The 17,830-nt window shown below is 32.6% G+C and overlaps 1 protein-coding gene and 1 long non-coding RNA gene across 8 annotated transcripts; one reads left to right on the top strand and one right to left on the bottom strand.

Annotated features, from left to right (window-relative positions):
• The first annotated feature begins 1,443 nt into the window (after window positions 1-1,443).
• On the top strand, window positions 1,444-13,328 carry LOC107178161 (uncharacterized). Of its 2 annotated transcripts, none has more exons than XR_008054647.1 (3): window positions 1,444-1,923; window positions 11,259-12,964; window positions 13,061-13,328. It is a non-coding gene; the product is annotated as an uncharacterized LOC107178161 (long non-coding RNA). The 2 variants fall into 2 exon arrangements; XR_008054646.1 differs by lacking the exon at window positions 1,444-1,923 and adding an exon at window positions 9,736-10,201.
• A 61-nt stretch (window positions 13,329-13,389) lies between these two features.
• On the bottom strand, window positions 13,390-17,419 carry LOC102610143 (putative pentatricopeptide repeat-containing protein At1g31840). Of its 6 annotated transcripts, none has more exons than XM_025095929.2 (4): window positions 16,852-17,419; window positions 14,444-16,396; window positions 14,209-14,337; window positions 13,390-14,110 (listed from the first exon to the last, which is right to left on the bottom strand). In XM_025095929.2, exons 1-2 carry the CDS (start codon window positions 16,908-16,910, stop codon window positions 14,455-14,457), a joined length of 2,001 nt encoding a protein of 666 aa, XP_024951697.2. In that variant the 5' UTR covers window positions 16,911-17,419; the 3' UTR covers window positions 13,390-14,110; window positions 14,209-14,337; window positions 14,444-14,454. The 6 variants fall into 6 exon arrangements, with proteins under 6 accessions (XP_024951697.2, XP_052296717.1, XP_006471581.2 ...); XM_052440757.1 differs by having other exon boundaries at window positions 13,390-13,496; window positions 13,978-14,110; window positions 14,215-14,337; window positions 14,444-17,414; XM_006471518.4 differs by having other exon boundaries at window positions 13,390-13,496; window positions 13,978-14,110; window positions 14,444-17,414.
• Window positions 17,420-17,830: the final 411 nt, after the last annotated feature.

Genomic DNA, 17,830 nt, shown 5'->3' on the forward strand with positions numbered 1-17,830 from the left:
ATCTGTGCCCACATTAGTAACAAGCTCGGTTATGCGAATGAACTTTAGCTTTTTAAGAGGAGAAATCATGGTCAGCCAATCCTTCTGACGCAGCGTATGGCCTACAATAATGGCTGCAATGTTTTTGTTAATTCTTTGATGATTGTTAAGAGGCTTTTGGGGATTCAGTAGCGAGCATTTGTTCCTCTCTGCCCTTATCTGGTCATTCATTGTGAAGCTAATGCACTCGCTAATATCCAAACATAAGACATGTTTTCCTCGTTCCAAGTTTTTACTCATTCGTATGCTTCAGATTATCAAACTTAAAGCCATTCAGCCTGCACAATACAAGCGAAATCAATATCATTTTAATGTCTTGTATGATATGAAACCAACAACTGCCAATGCACCCAACTTTCCGGCTCCTCCGAACCCTTTGCTTCTTTTTCCAGAAACAAAAAGCGTGCCATGGAAGCTCCGAGCCGGCTGACCAAATGGAGAAAAAGAAATGAGGGAATTCAAGCACGAATTCCATATGGAAAAAAACTCTAAACCTTGCCGCATGGAGAAAAAATAACGCTAATGGCAGCGACCAAACTGAATAAATTTGGCAAACAAACCCAAAAGTGTTGCGCTTTCAGTTGTCTTAGCCAATCATTGAATTCGACATTATTTTGCACTAGTTATCACAAACTTCGAGCATAACAAACAATTACATTGTATAATTTTTGGGGCCTTGATTGAATAAAACTAAAAGATAATCTTTTACAATCACATCTCTAGAACATAACTGATTTTATTGCAAAAACGCATCTCTCGAGCAGGACCTAAATATCCAGTATACAAAAAATTAAAACAGTTATAGCATAATAAAATGGCAAATTTTGAGTATTTTCATATAGAGATACAGTAAAACCTCCTTATGATCATAATGTTAGAACCAAATTAATTTTATTAATGATGAGATTATAACTTAATAGAAGTGCAGTTATATAAATTATTGTTCTAACTTAGTTACTCTTAGTGCACGTGATAGAAATAGAAAATATGCACAACGTTAAATAATTAATTAATAGAGTATATTCTTTCTTTAAAAAAAAAATTAATAGAGCATATCAAATCTAATTTAGAAGATTAAAAGAGATAAACATAATTTCAAAAAATTAACAAATATATGTATTTTTTATAGTCTACAGATATTTATTATTGTGTGGATTAAGTTACTTGTGATGAGATATAGAAAATGTTAATTAATTATAATATAAACTTTATTCTTATAACTTACCCAAATACAAACAAAAAAATTTTATGCCTACAATGATAGTTATTCCTTTCATAGCAATTCAATCATTTTTTTTTTTTTTTGGTTTGGTTAACTAGGAACGGTTTGCTGTTGGGCTTAAATATACATAATATTAAAAATATTACAGTAAACTTAAAATTTGTAATATGAGTAAATAACGACAGAGTTCTTATTGGGACTCACCTATGGTGCTACAGTTGTACCTTACCATACTTTTTATCTTTTTCCAGCAAAATCGTAGGATGCTTTCAAATTTAATCTTACGGCTGGCATTAATTATTGGATAATTTAATCAGCCACTGGCAACCTTTACAACCAGTTACACTCTCTCATTACATTTCTCGGCCGCACTAAGAAAACGAGGAAGTGAGTAACTAACACGCACACCGCAGAGAAAGATGACGGGAGAATAGATGACGGCGGGCCCCGCCGGCACAAAGGTTCTTCGATTGCTCTATTTCGTCGGCGCCGGATTTATCTGCACAGCTACAATCAACAAGTGGCGGGAACTCGAGCGGAAGTCATTGCAGAAGAAACAGCAAGAGAGTGATCTATGGACAGATGATAACTCGGCAACTACAGTACAGAAAGCCGTCAAATGATCTTTTTATTTGACTTCTGATGGATTTTCAAAAGTTTTGGTAATAAAATGTCTCTTAAGTTTTCATTTCCATGGCCTATTGCTTGAGTTATTGTTATGCATAATTGTTGGAAGAGTTAGGGTTTTAGTATTGGATTTTGGAATTTGTATTTTGGCTTTGATATGTTACTGTTGTGATGTCGATCTACAAATTTATGACAACACTCTCCTTTAGTTTGGTACTATAGCTATTGAATTTTCATGGCAGATATAGATTATTCTTTAAAAAAAATAAATTACAACCGGTTATGTATTGATTTAGGAGCTGTTAACTGAGCTGAGCGTGAGTTCCAGAATTTTCCAACCAGTGATTAGGGTTTCACGGAAAAATCTCGATATTGATCTTTAGGCAGCACTTAAGACTGAAATTGATTGTAGAGGACCGAATTTGGGAAATTAAAAATTTCTGATCATTAGTACATGAAAATGGCCTCTCACTTGTAGACAATCGTTAGATGTAATGAATCCAGTTTCTGAAATTGAAAGCAGAGTGAGTTCTTAGATTAGATTTACCTACATGCATTAAGTTTGAAGATGTAGGATCGGCCAATTGTTTGATGTCCCCTCTGCTGCACATGTTATGAAATTGATCATTCAAGATGCCTTGGAAGCACTCCGTGATGTGACTGAGAAGATTCAAGGAAGTATTAAATATGTTAAAAGTTCACAATTAACACAAGGAAAGTTCAACGAGATCACGCCGCAAGTTGAAAGCAATGGTCAAAAGAGCCTAAAATGTGATGTTTTCTCTTGGATTGTTTTTTTATTTTTCGTTTGAAAGCTGATAGTGTAAATATTTTGTCCGCAAAAGTTTCTAAAAAGTACTTGAGTCAAGATGGTTAAGTATTTTATATCTTCCTTTTTACTCTTGACTGGATTCATAGAGAGTTATAACATTAACTGTAAGCAAATCTAGTGCTATCAGGACCACCATAAGCTACTGTACATCTTCTTATTATTGGTTGTAATTGTACAAATACCAAATTCTTTAGTATAGGAACTTGTAACTTGTTTTATTTTTTGGGGTGAAAATGTTGTTAGTTATTTATTATAACATGTACAAAAATTTTCTAATCTAAAACACAATATTAATATAATTTTATAATTTAAGCTAAAAGATTACACCTTAATAAAACGAATGAAGAATTCTAATAATGGTTTAAAAAAAGAAACAGAAAAATAAAAGTTGTATAAAAAGTATATATCCCAATTTTCAATAGATTTCAAATTGTAGTATATCTATAGATAGTAACAATATAAATAAGAGATAAATATGCTCTATTATTTATTCTTGTGATAGATCGTTGAAAATCAAGGTTGTAATTCGTGCGAAAACAACATCGAAAGTGAAGAAATTTGCCGGAAATTCAAGAAATGCTGGAAGTGAAGGAACTCAACACGGTGTAGTTACGATGATGGAAGGTGTTATTGGGTAAAAGAATAACTGGGAATTTTTTTTTTAATTTTAGGGCTACGTTAGTCCAAAAGACTTATAAATAATTGATATTATAAGAAAATGGAAGTGCAGTTTTTTTTTTTCCTTTTTTTTAATATTGGAAGCAAAGTGGTCAAAATGGAAGTGCAATTTTTCTTATTTATTGCCATCCACAAATTAGATCAATATATATGAGTAGCAAGTAAATTGCTTACCAAATAGAGTGGTCCTTACATACCTTGGACTGTTCTTCGGTTTAGGTCCAAAAGACCATTTGTCAACAGATTAATTCAGACAAAATTTGTTGGTCCGTTCGCTTACTTTTCACATTTATGGCGTTCATTTATGGCTTCAAGATGACAAAATTCCACCCACATTCAATAATAAGGTTGTGATCTTCAGTTTCTCTTCCAATTATCATCGATAATTTTCAAAATGGATGTGTACGTTTCAAAATTTAGTAAAAAAATTATTGAATTTTTTTTATACAAATTTTATCCTCAATAACTAATGAAATAGTTAGAATCTAAATAAACATTTTAGTAGAATTTGTACTCAAATAAGTATCAGAGTTTAAAAAAAAAAATCGTTGCACTAATTATAATTATCTCTTACCTTTGATTTAGTGCTTCTAATTTCATTTCATCTGTATGCACATACAAGCCACTTTCATCTTAGATAGATGGTTGGTTGAGTGATGTGGTACCCTCCCACTTAAGCTTTTTTGAGGGGAAATAAAAGAAAAATTAAAAAGGTGAGCTTAATGTTAAAAGAATAGTAATGTGTTGTTTGTCCTTACGAGTAGTCTGATCAACTAGCTTGAAGTAATTTTATTTAGTTAACTGCTAAATTGAAATCTAAATTAAATATTATTGCCGGTTTATCATTTAAAGCATTTATCATTATTATTGTTTAAAGATAGTAATTAACTTTAATCATTTATGGAAAAGTCAAATTACTTTAAAAATTTTAATAGTTAACTGGTCTATGTAATCAGCCTTAGGTTGGGATAACACAAGGAAGCAATAATGAAAATGAGTTTACCTAAAGCATGACAGCTACAACTCTTACTAGTTTCCATGATCATTTGCATAGTTTTATCATTATTCTAATGGGTATGCTTTTTCTTCTTCTTTTTGTTTTAAACGGTCCTTTTATTTTTATATTATATTCTATCGATATTACAATCAAAGTCCACCGAATTAGATTTGTACAGTTTGTAACAAGCTGGGATCTATCGAATTTAATTAACAAATCTACTCTAAATAAGAGTGAGAATCTCCATTTCGATAAGAGTGTTTTACCACTATAGTCTATAGGTACCTAATGTGTTTGCTTTAAACACAGCAAAATGATGGCGATGTGATTCCAATGTTATAATAACATTTGTTTGTTGAAAGGTAACAATGATGTGAGGCTGTTGAAGCACGCATGATGATGATGATAATTGTAGTCTTTGAAATATTTTTACTTTAACTGAATCATTTTTTTCCCATGAAAGTTTGGTTTTGCGACCAAGGCTCTTTTTGCCTATTGCACTTAAACTTTCTTCAGAAAGCTTCTCAATACTTAAAACCACCTTCTGAAAAGCAATAGAGTAGGATTAGGGTTAATTTTATAATACTATACAAACTCTGTTACAAGGCATTGTGTTTGTTGCAAGAATTAAAACTTCAAATTATCCTAATCTCTGTCTAAGCTTCAATTTAATTGACGGAAGCTTAGCATATTGATGAGCTCAAAAGAATTTGAATTTAATTGACGAAAGCTTAGCATATTGATGAGCTCAAAAGAATTTGAATAATGCTTGGCGACTCAATATTTGAGTTTTAACTTTAGTCACAATGTCATGTTTCACTCATACATTGCATGATGAATATAAAATTAATTATTACTTTATTTGATCATCTCATAAACGTAATATCACTTATGTATTGGATGATGAATGCAAAATTAATTATTACTTTACTTTACCATCACATTAATGAATATCACATTAGCTGAGACTTAAATTAAGGTAGTATTTGTTGAATTTGGCTTAAATTTGAATGGACTTGAATTTACCTGAAATCTAAATAGGCATGAATACATATATCTTAATGATATGTTTTTTTTTTTTCAATATCTGAATATAAGTGTTAACTTGTTTGTTTTTCAAAAGGAAAACATCTAAAATATGATATTTTAACATAAATAACCTCATAAATATTAACAATATTTTTATTTATTGAATAAACACATGACAAGTTATAAATAAATTATTTGATTAGTAAAAAAAATTGATAATTTTTATCTTAACAAAGCATGAAAAGTAAAATATATATCAAATACACGTACTTTTCTACATTAACATATGATACTTATAATGTTATTTTTTGTATATTATATTGATACTTTTTCTTATTAATCATATAAGTCAATCAATAATTGTCTAATCATTGGAATTAAAATTAATGTATTAAATAAAATTTAAAATTTATTATAAAAATAGTAAATAGTAAATATAAATACAGAGAGATTGACCTATTATAAAATACATTCACTTAAAGTTCTATTATATTAAAAATTTTCATTGACAAAAAAAATTAATAATAGTTCAATACACGTACACAAAAAGGATAAATAAAAAATAATAAAAGGATAATTTAGTAATAGAAATTAAATTTATCTAATAGAGTATTAATGAGAAAGAATATTAAAGTTTCATTCAGATGTTTGCTATTAAGGTAAAAATAAGAATATTTAACTTTTTCCATTCAGATATAAACATCTTATAATCATATATAAGTGATAAAAAAAAACTGTAAATGTCTGAAAAAAAATTAAGATTCAGACTTCAGTTAAAAAACAAACAACCCCTAAAACTTGAATATTGAGATATCTAACATTAGTTAAAGCATTTAAAATTTACAGAACATAACTCAAAAGAATTTAGAAAAATTATAGGTCTTTGTCATGTTTAAAAATGACTTGACATTTATTATTCTTCCTATTTACTTATTATCCTAGGTCTAGCACCCAACAACATCATCATAATACTAATTACTTAGAATACTCCTTAATTATTAGTTTCTTCCTTTGATATCTACCCATGCTTTTGGGCTACCTAACAATTAACACAATATAGTAATATGGCTATGTAACGATTAATGTAGGGTGCGTTTGAGACTAAAGTTGGCCAACTGTAACTTTTAAGTTATAGCACTAAAGTGTTTGGTAAATACTAACTGCTGTAGTTTAGAAAATATGTTGATATGATTTTTCACTTGTATAATAAAAAATTTATTATATTTTTTATAATTTTATCAAAATTATTATTTAAAATTTACATTTACTATAGATTACTAACTTTTGTTTCATGCTTATAGTTTTTTTTTTCCACAGTAGTTGTAACTTAAAAGATACAACACCTCAAATCATAAACGCGCCCGTAATTAGTAATACGGGATGTTGTGTAGGATAAAAACGTAATTTAAAACAATAAAACTATATCACCTAGAAATTGAACAATTGGCACCATGATCTCCTACTAATCTGTCGTCATTGTTGCCAATCTGCCCTCATTGTTGCCGATGCCCATTTTGCTCGAGGTTCCTGCCAATTATTTTCCAAGAATATATGACAAAATGAAATATTTCTTTCTCTATTGACCTAAGGCAACAACATTAGATCCAATAATTTGTGGACTGTACGGTAAATATTCTAAGGGATCTTTTTTTTCCATCCAACACTGAGATTTATTCTATCTAATTTTTACGGATCCGACTTAAATGTTAATGCCTTTTAAAAGTTAAAAGTTGAAAAAAATCACAAAAATTGAGATGCAAAATGGCATTAGATTCTTATTAAATAAGGTTGAATCTTAAATTTAAAATGATGTATTTTAAAATTAGATCCGGTAATTTGTGCACTGTACGGTGAATATTCTTAGGAATCTTCATTTTTCATTCAAACAGTTGATATTTTTGTCTCTAATTTTTATGGATCTAACTTAAATGTTAATGCCGGTTAAAGGTTCAAAGTTGAAAAGAAGCACAAAAATTGAGATGTAACATGGCATTAGATTCTTATTAAATAAGGTTGAATCTTAATTTCAAAACTATGTATTATAACCAGTGTATTCCTACACTTTCTTAGCTAATTCGCATACTTTCTTGCCCAATTTTTATGTTTTCTTTTGTTTCTTCAATTCCTGTGCTTCATTTTCTACAAAGAAAAAGTGTGCTTCGGAAGTTTTGGGCTAGCTAACCAAATTAAAAAAAAAAAAAGGTAATGAAGAATTCGAACATGAATTTTACTTGGACAAATTATTCACTAATGAAAATTGGTTCTACATTATGTAAATGGACAAATTAGTCCCTACTAAAAACTAGATCTATGTTATTTAAGTTACCTGAGGCGAATTTCTGGTGATCTAAGAAGAAGCAGATCAAAGAAGAACCCGCAAAGAGACCCAGAGGTGCTTGCATGTGGAAGAACCAGCGATGGTTCGCTTGTAAATGTTCGAGCAGGTAGGCATAATCAACTCCTAAATGGTGCAAAATTTTGTTATGTTCATCAAAGCAAATTTTCGGACTTCCAGGAATCAAGAGCCAAAGAGAACAAGCCCGGTTCGATTTTAGAAATTTCTACAACATTCTACAACTTATATATGTCTAAACAATTCCACACTTGCATAACTAGACTTATTTAGAGCTTAGGAGATTTTTAAGTGAGAAAATATTAAAAAAAAAAATCACCAGTTAAATTAAAAAGAACAATGATTAAAAAAAGAATCATGCTGAACTTGATCTCAAAATAATCATAGCTTTAACTTTGACTTGATGCAAGATAAAGTCACAATGTAAGATGTTAGTGCCTTCAAAAAGTCATTGTAGTCCTACCTTCACTGCTTAACCAGTATTACTCTTTTAAAGTGCTTATCTGTGCCCACATTAGTAACAAGCTCGGTTATGCGAATGAACTTTAGCTTTTTAAGAGGAGAAATCATGGTCAGCCAATCCTTCTGACGCAGCGTATGGCCTACAATAATGGCTGCAATGTTTTTGTTAATTCTTTGATGATTGTTAAGAGGCTTTTGGGGATTCAGTAGCGAGCATTTGTTCCTCTCTGCCCTTATCTGGTCATTCATTGTGAAGCTAATGCACTCGCTAATATCCAAACATAAGACATGTTTTCCTCGTTCCAAGTTTTTACTCATTCGTATGCTTCAGATTATCAAACTTAAAGCCATTCAGCCTGCACAATACAAGCGAAATCAATATCATTTTAATGTCTTGTATGATATGAAACCAACAACTGCCAATGCACCCAACTTTCCGGCTCCTCCGAACCCTTTGCTTCTTTTTCCAGAAACAAAAAGCGTGCCATGGAAGCTCCGAGCCGGCTGACCAAATGGAGAAAAAGAAATGAGGGAATTCAAGCACGAATTCCATATGGAAAAAAACTCTAAACCTTGCCGCATGGAGAAAAAATAACGCTAATGGCAGCGACCAAACTGAATAAATTTGGCAAACAAACCCAAAAGTGTTGCGCTTTCAGTTGTCTTAGCCAATCATTGAATTCGACATTATTTTGCACTAGTTATCACAAACTTCGAGCATAACAAACAATTACATTGTATAATTTTTGGGGCCTTGATTGAATAAAACTAAAAGATAATCTTTTACAATCACATCTCTAGAACATAACTGATTTTATTGCAAAAACGCATCTCTCGAGCAGGACCTAAATATCCAGTATACAAAAAATTAAAACAGTTATAGCATAATAAAATGGCAAATTTTGAGTATTTTCATATAGAGATACAGTAAAACCTCCTTATGATCATAATGTTAGAACCAAATTAATTTTATTAATGATGAGATTATAACTTAATAGAAGTGCAGTTATATAAATTATTGTTCTAACTTAGTTACTCTTAGTGCACGTGATAGAAATAGAAAATATGCACAACGTTAAATAATTAATTAATAGAGTATATTCTTTCTTTAAAAAAAAAATTAATAGAGCATATCAAATCTAATTTAGAAGATTAAAAGAGATAAACATAATTTCAAAAAATTAACAAATATATGTATTTTTTATAGTCTACAGATATTTATTATTGTGTGGATTAAGTTACTTGTGATGAGATATAGAAAATGTTAATTAATTATAATATAAACTTTATTCTTATAACTTACCCAAATACAAACAAAAAAATTTTATGCCTACAATGATAGTTATTCCTTTCATAGCAATTCAATCATTTTTTTTTTTTTTTGGTTTGGTTAACTAGGAACGGTTTGCTGTTGGGCTTAAATATACATAATATTAAAAATATTACAGTAAACTTAAAATTTGTAATATGAGTAAATAACGACAGAGTTCTTATTGGGACTCACCTATGGTGCTACAGTTGTACCTTACCATACTTTTTATCTTTTTCCAGCAAAATCGTAGGATGCTTTCAAATTTAATCTTACGGCTGGCATTAATTATTGGATAATTTAATCAGCCACTGGCAACCTTTACAACCAGTTACACTCTCTCATTACATTTCTCGGCCGCACTAAGAAAACGAGGAAGTGAGTAACTAACACGCACACCGCAGAGAAAGATGACGGGAGAATAGATGACGGCGGGCCCCGCCGGCACAAAGGTTCTTCGATTGCTCTATTTCGTCGGCGCCGGATTTATCTGCACAGCTACAATCAACAAGTGGCGGGAACTCGAGCGGAAGTCATTGCAGAAGAAACAGCAAGAGAGTGATCTATGGACAGATGATAACTCGGCAACTACAGTACAGAAAGCCGTCAAATGATCTTTTTATTTGACTTCTGATGGATTTTCAAAAGTTTTGGTAATAAAATGTCTCTTAAGTTTTCATTTCCATGGCCTATTGCTTGAGTTATTGTTATGCATAATTGTTGGAAGAGTTAGGGTTTTAGTATTGGATTTTGGAATTTGTATTTTGGCTTTGATATGTTACTGTTGTGATGTCGATCTACAAATTTATGACAACACTCTCCTTTAGTTTGGTACTATAGCTATTGAATTTTCATGGCAGATATAGATTATTCTTTAAAAAAAATAAATTACAACCGGTTATGTATTGATTTAGGAGCTGTTAACTGAGCTGAGCGTGAGTTCCAGAATTTTCCAACCAGTGATTAGGGTTTCACGGAAAAATCTCGATATTGATCTTTAGGCAGCACTTAAGACTGAAATTGATTGTAGAGGACCGAATTTGGGAAATTAAAAATTTCTGATCATTAGTACATGAAAATGGCCTCTCACTTGTAGACAATCGTTAGATGTAATGAATCCAGTTTCTGAAATTGAAAGCAGAGTGAGTTCTTAGATTAGATTTACCTACATGCATTAAGTTTGAAGATGTAGGATCGGCCAATTGTTTGATGTCCCCTCTGCTGCACATGTTATGAAATTGATCATTCAAGATGCCTTGGAAGCACTCCGTGATGTGACTGAGAAGATTCAAGGAAGTATTAAATATGTTAAAAGTTCACAATTAACACAAGGAAAGTTCAACGAGATCACGCCGCAAGTTGAAAGCAATGGTCAAAAGAGCCTAAAATGTGATGTTTTCTCTTGGATTGTTTTTTTATTTTTCGTTTGAAAGCTGATAGTGTAAATATTTTGTCCGCAAAAGTTTCTAAAAAGTACTTGAGTCAAGATGGTTAAGTATTTTATATCTTCCTTTTTACTCTTGACTGGATTCATAGAGAGTTATAACATTAACATAAATTTTTCTTTCAACTAGATACTGATGAGATATCTCACTTTTAAATCCTTCAGCTCTCTGTAATTTCATTACCATTATATTCCACGAGGGATTGTTGAATTATATATATCTTGGCATTTCTTCATTGGCTGAATTATCTTTCATAATATTCCAGCTTCAAATGGGTACACTGTGGACCCGGTTGGATGCAGAATTCCTTCTAGCTCATATGTGCTCTGTAAAATTCAAAGACTGAATAGTGGTAGCAACTCTTTTGAGACAATCTAGGGTATAATCCCCCCATTATTGCTTTTGCTTTATCCGTTTTACCTTGCAGCATTTTGGAATTTGTGAGAAGCTCAAAATTATTGAGTCAGAATTGAGGATCTCAACTTCTGTAAAAATATTCATATTTTTAAATCATAAAGTATTGCATCTGATGCTTTAGGTGGAACTTAGTTCACTATGGACAGGAAAATTATGTTGGATGCATAACCAGATGCTTTTCAAGAGAAAATTTCACTGATATTTTTCTGAGGATTTTTGCTTGGCCATCTCATTTCAAGCTGCTTGAATTTTTTCTTTATATCATCTTGGTTGGATAACTGTAACTCGTTGAATTTTCTAGCACTTTTGCTGATTGTTTATTTTATATGAGATTATGGTAGTAAATTTTGGAAGCTCAAAAAGTAATGGAACTTAGGAAGAGTATGATATAGAATGCTGGATAGAATCAAAATATTCACTCTTCTGGCATCCAAAGATGATTGTATTCAAGATAGCTAGTTTTGACTTTTGAGGCTGTATAAACATCCGATTGTATTAATTTTCTATATAGAGCTTGCAGCCTTTTTCCCACTCGCCTGTAGAGCTGCTATCTTAATCTATTGTAACTTGTGAGAAGAGCCAAGTGTTTGATCTACATCAAGTTCATAAAACTGTTGCCTCATTGTCAATAAACTTTCGTTAAGAATTAGCATGTCTGATTTCATCATCATAAAAATGTAAGAAAGAAGGTACCTCATATCTAATATCATTCCTGCCAAAATGGTACAGATTTGACTTAGAATCATGATAAATAATTTGAAAGCACTTAATAATATGAAGTGGCAAAGTACAAGAGACAATAATGTTCTTGTCATCAGATGAAAGATTTTGAACAATAAATAAAAATCCCCCTGTATTGCTGCGAATATAAAAATTGAAGAGAATCTGAGGACATGAGACAATTGAAGACTGCATTTTTACAACTTGGCTATTGGCAATAGATTTTCTTAGCCCACATTTGCTGCCATAAAAATCTTTACTGAGTTCCTTATATTTCAGAGTATCTCTTTCCTCTGTACTAAGAAAATGTTTGCGAGAAAGATGGAATTACTACAACAAAAAATGCTTGGGATGTATACTTTCCAGCTTCCTTATGGTGAACGCTTGATAAATACAAATTCTCACCTTGAGGAGACGCCACTCTTTGATATTGATGTGCCGGATAAATACCCCTCGTTTGTATCTCTTCATATAAAAACAAAGAAAGAAAAGAAACAACAGCAGCTGCAAGCCAGGTTTTCTGTATAACAATGTCAAAGCAGTCTTTCAAGGTCTGCTTCTTTTTCAAGAGAATATTCAAGCTGAGGGTGGCAGAACCTCCAGCAGAAATCAAGCAACTCTTTGATCAGTTCTCAGAAAGTGGCACCATGAGTGTTGGCAACTTGCTAAGTTTATGATTTATTGTCAAAAAGAGGAGACTGCCAAAAAAAAGAAGACGCACAATAAATCTTCAATAGTTTCAAGCTCCTTAACATTTTCCAGCGAAGAGGCCTCCATGTCGATGCCTTCTTTCAGTATCTCTATAGCGACCATAATCTTCCACTCCCTAATAAGGTAGTCACATACCTATTCAAACTTTATAGTTTTTATGATTATTTTTCAAAATGATGGTGCTTGTGCATTATTTTTTGATTGATAATTCGTGCCTAGGTGCACCACAACATGGATTCTCCGTATGCACATTATTTCTTATACACAGGCCACAACTCATACTTAACTGGAAATCAACTCAGCAGCGATAACAGCAGTAAACCAATTATAGAGGCGCTGAGGAGGGGAGTAAAGAGTAATTGAACTGGATTTGTGGCCAAACTCGGAGAATTTGTCGTGATTTTATCTTTTTATTATTTTTTGACGGATTAATTCTTTTTGTTCGGCCATTGTTAGATTTTATTTGAGAGGAGAATTCTTGTTTATATCTCACATTGCAAGGTCGAGGTATTTACGGGTATTGAAAAAAAAAAATAATAAATAACATATTAAAGAAAGAAAAAATTACATTAGATTTCCGGGGAAATAGTCTATCAGTCACAAGAGGAATTCTTTGCCGAACAGCATCAATGAGCAGAGTGTTTTGTCCACCAATCTGATAAAATTACAAATAGCAAACTGAATCTCCCGTACCAAGGAAGCAAACCTACCAACTTAACAAGAAATTTGGCACTCCCAACCTAAAAAATTCTTGAACATCAAAATTTAATTATTTGAAAAAAAATTACAGTAATTCCAGAAAATTAAGACTGAAATTAAATTGCCAATATATATATATATATATCATCTCCTACATTTTTCCACACTAACCCTTGTATTTGTTCTCACCATATTAACCAGAATAATAAACAGGTAAAAGAATGGGGGTAAACCAATTCACATTGATTTTAAGAGCCACATTTTTAAAATACTGTATATCGAGCCTTGATGGCTGCTTAGGCTGACAGCATTGTGAAACAATCCAAAGTTGCGTTTCACAAACTCGCTTAATTCTCCTCGCAAGCAGAAAGCCGATAATGTTGAACAAAATCAATGCTGATATAAAAATTTAATCATGGATTAAACTTTCCACTCACCATATGATCCACTAATATCAGGTAAAATAATTATCAACAGCTAAAACTGTTTTCCTTGCTGTATAGTCCGATTGTGAACATCAAGATTTGGGTTGGATGAACTTATGGGAATGACAGGCTGCAGGTTAAATACCTGGCACAATAAACACATATCGCCCAAAAGAAAAAATTAGGTTCAGAAAGGCTATTAACCTGAATTGATAACATGAATTGCAAAATAGAGAATATTACCATTACCATTCCCTTGCTATTACATGTGTGTACCAACCCATAACAGAACTGGAATGGCACATCCCGATTCAAATGTGTAGAGAAGTTCACACAAGTCCAAACTTCCACTCTCCCACCATTGAACATTTTCTATAAAACCAAAATCACACAAAATAATTCAGTGTGAATAAACAAAAGCTCCTTATTTAGAAGGCAGAGTGGATTCAGCTGAACACCAAGCACATACATTCCATACCTAAGTGAATATCAAATACAATGCTCTTGTGACCCACTACTTTGAAGATTATAGTCAGCAAGTGTGCTTAGCAGCAGACCGTCTGGCATGATTCCATTTCTCAACATACTGTCATACAACCGCATAGCTTCAGTTGGTCTTCCGGCCTTGCAGTAACCACGAATCAGGATTGCATAAGTGACCACATCGGGCAATAAATGATTGTCTAGAGCACAATGAAAAGCATACGATGCTTCCTCCATAAGTCCTCTTTTGCAAAGACCATCAATGAGGATGCTATAACTTACAATATTTGGAGAGATATTGTTTTCACACATCTCTTCATAAACGTCAAAGGCACTTGTCATATTTTGAGATTTGAAATAGCCGTCAATTAAACAGCTATAAGTGACCACATTGGCCTTGGGACCCTTTTCCAACATTTTGGAGAACATCATAATGGCATCATCCATTCTGCCTTCTTTGCAAAAAGCATCAATCAATATGGTAAAAGTAATGGAATTGGGTTTCAACTGTACACATGTCAGCTTTTCAAATAGCTGAACAGCCTCATCTAACCTATTCAATGAGCAGTAGCCACAAATTATTGTATTGTATGTTATAATATCAGGTTCTAGACCTCTATCAGTTAGTTGACCGAAGAGTTTCAAGGCTGCATCTAAATGGCATTCTTTTATAAGCATATTAAGAAGAACATTATATACAGCAATATCAGGAACTACTCCATTTCTTTCCATGAGTTTAAACATCTGCAACCCAGCGCGGACATTTTTTCGCTTAAAGAGCCCATGAATGATAGCAGAATATGTAATGACATCTGGTGTCAAACCCCTCTTCAGCATTTGGAAGAATAACAATATTGCCGCACTCAAGCTCCCTCGACCAACAATCCCTCTAATAAGCACAGTGTGGGTAATTATATCTGGTTTTACGTTGTACATACCCATTAACACGAACAACTTCACAGTATCCGTTGTAAGCTTTAATCTACAGCAACCATCCATCAAGGTGTTGAAAATAAATAAATTGGGAATCAAACCCATCCTCACAGACTGAAAGAAAAATCTAAGGGCATCACCCAACAACCCTTGTTTGCAAAGACCATTTATTAACAAACCGCAAACAACAGCATCAGGTTTAAGGCCCTCCTTTATCATATTATCATACAAAAATAATGCATCTCTCAATTTTCCTGATTTACAAAAGCCATCAATCAGACTACTGAAAGTTAGGAGAGATGGCTCCAACCCTCGAATCAGAACCTGACCAAATATCCCACAAGCCTCAACAAGCCTACCCTGCTGGCACAATCCCTTTATAAGGATGCTATAAGTAACCACATTTGGCAAAATCCCTTCATTCAACATTTTATCATACGCCTGCACAGCCCTTCCAAAATCCCCAATTCCCACATATGCATCCATAACTGAGCTAAAAACAACAACATCCAACTTTACACCTCTATCCAATGCCATCAGCAGTAGTTCATTCCCTTCCTTCAGTCTACCTGCCTTGAAAAGGCCATCAATAAGAATACTATAGATAATCAAATCAGGCACCAAACCCATCTCCGTAATGAGATTATAAAGCTCAAATGCTTTATCCAATTTCACCTCTTTGCAATATGCATTAATCAATGTGCTAAACGTCACCACATTCGGTTTCGGCCCAACCTTTAGCAACACATCAAACAAACTAGAAGCACTTCCAATCTGACCTTTATTGCAAAGGCCTTTCAAAATTTTATTACAAGTGACAATATTAGGCACAAAACCCCTCTGAATCACCTGTTGATGCATTTGAAAAGCATTTTCAGTCTCACCCTTCCTCAATAAACCATTCATTAAAAACTCATACACGCAAAACCCATTCCCTCTCATTGCTCTACACAGCTTATAATACTGATCAGCAAGTAGACCAACGCGATTCGAATCAACCAAACAGCTCATCAGTCTATGCACCAAATCCGGCGACAAATAAATACCCATGTCAGACATATAAGCAAAAATCTCAACAGACTCATCAACCTTTCCAATTCTAACATAATTTTCAATCAAGAAGCTATAATCACAACCAAAATCTCCCAAACTGTCACAAAACAGGCGAAAAAAGTTGTAGTTTTTTCCAAATTCAATAACCATTTTGTCGAAAACATGCGAAGCCACATCCTTCATATCGGACTGCAGCAAAACGTGAATTAGCTGTGCAATATGGGGTGAGCTGACACAGTCGTGAGTCCATTTGAAAAACTGAATGGCAGGAGTGGGGTTATTCGTTTTGATGAGTTTGGCTAAAATGGCATTAGCTCGGTTGGATTGTAAATCTGAGATATGGGTTTTTGATTCTGAGCAGTAACACTTGTTAATGAAACGCAAAACAGTTAGAAGGTTTTTGAATTTGAGTAGTACCTTTGAAGAAGAGCAAGGCCAAGAAGAGAGCATATCTGAGAATAAATATAATTGCCCATTTATTTTCACGAGCCGTTGGTGTGCTTTTCTTCAACCTTCAATCATCTTCCACTTCCAGTCTTCAACTTCACACATATAATTCAAATTTCAAAGCCCTTCTCTTCATTCTCCACAAAAGCGGGTGAGTGATATTTTGTCTGCTTCCCTCCGCGCGTTGTTGGGAAGATTTAATTACACGATGGTGCGCCGCTGTGTGGGTTTTTGGGGAATTAATGTCTAATTTTTAGTTATTGATTTATTTTTCTTATTTTTTTTTCTCATGTTTCCTTTTTCCATTCTTTTTCTCAATTTACACAATAAATGGGACATAAGTTATTATCGTGTGAATTTAGTCGCTACCCTAAATTTTTTTACTTTCTTTTTTAACAGTTTCAATGATTATGAATTTTGTTTGGTTTACTTGTCTCGGTAGATTTGCATCTGAATATTAAATTCGTTTGACTTCTTATAGCTTTTAATTTAGGATGAGTTGAAGAGAACATTCTCAAAAAACTCAAAAATCTCCACTTATTTTTAAGAGTAATGATACAGCCACAAACTCTTGTACAAACTTATTTTGTACAAACTGACGTAGCATGATTTCATTGGTTGAATGAAAATATAAATTAATAAAAACAAATCATGTGGGCCAAGTGATATTCAATTCAACCAATCTTATCATGCCACATCAGTTTGTACAAAATAAGTTTGTACAAGAGTTTGTGGCTGTATCATTACTCTATTTTTAATACTATCTAACCTCTGTAGAATCTAATGACACGTGTTTACTACCAAATTTTATGCCAAGGAGTTATTTTAGTTTTATTTTATCAGATTTTACTAATTAATACCAATGAGAACAAATGTCCAAACTTAATATATATATATAAAGCCTCACCTATTTTCAATTTAGTTATAAAAAAAAATTTACTAGTACGTG

The sequence above is a fragment of the Citrus sinensis genome, chromosome 5 (assembly GCF_022201045.2).
Source record: "Citrus sinensis cultivar Valencia sweet orange chromosome 5, DVS_A1.0, whole genome shotgun sequence".
NCBI lineage: Eukaryota > Viridiplantae > Streptophyta > Magnoliopsida > Sapindales > Rutaceae > Citrus > Citrus sinensis.

Excerpts from the sequence above, each read along its gene's own strand:
- LOC102610143 (XM_052440757.1), bottom strand. The coding sequence starts at position 16,884 with ATGCTCTCTTCTTGGCCTTGCTCTTCTTCAAAGGTACTACTCAAATTC.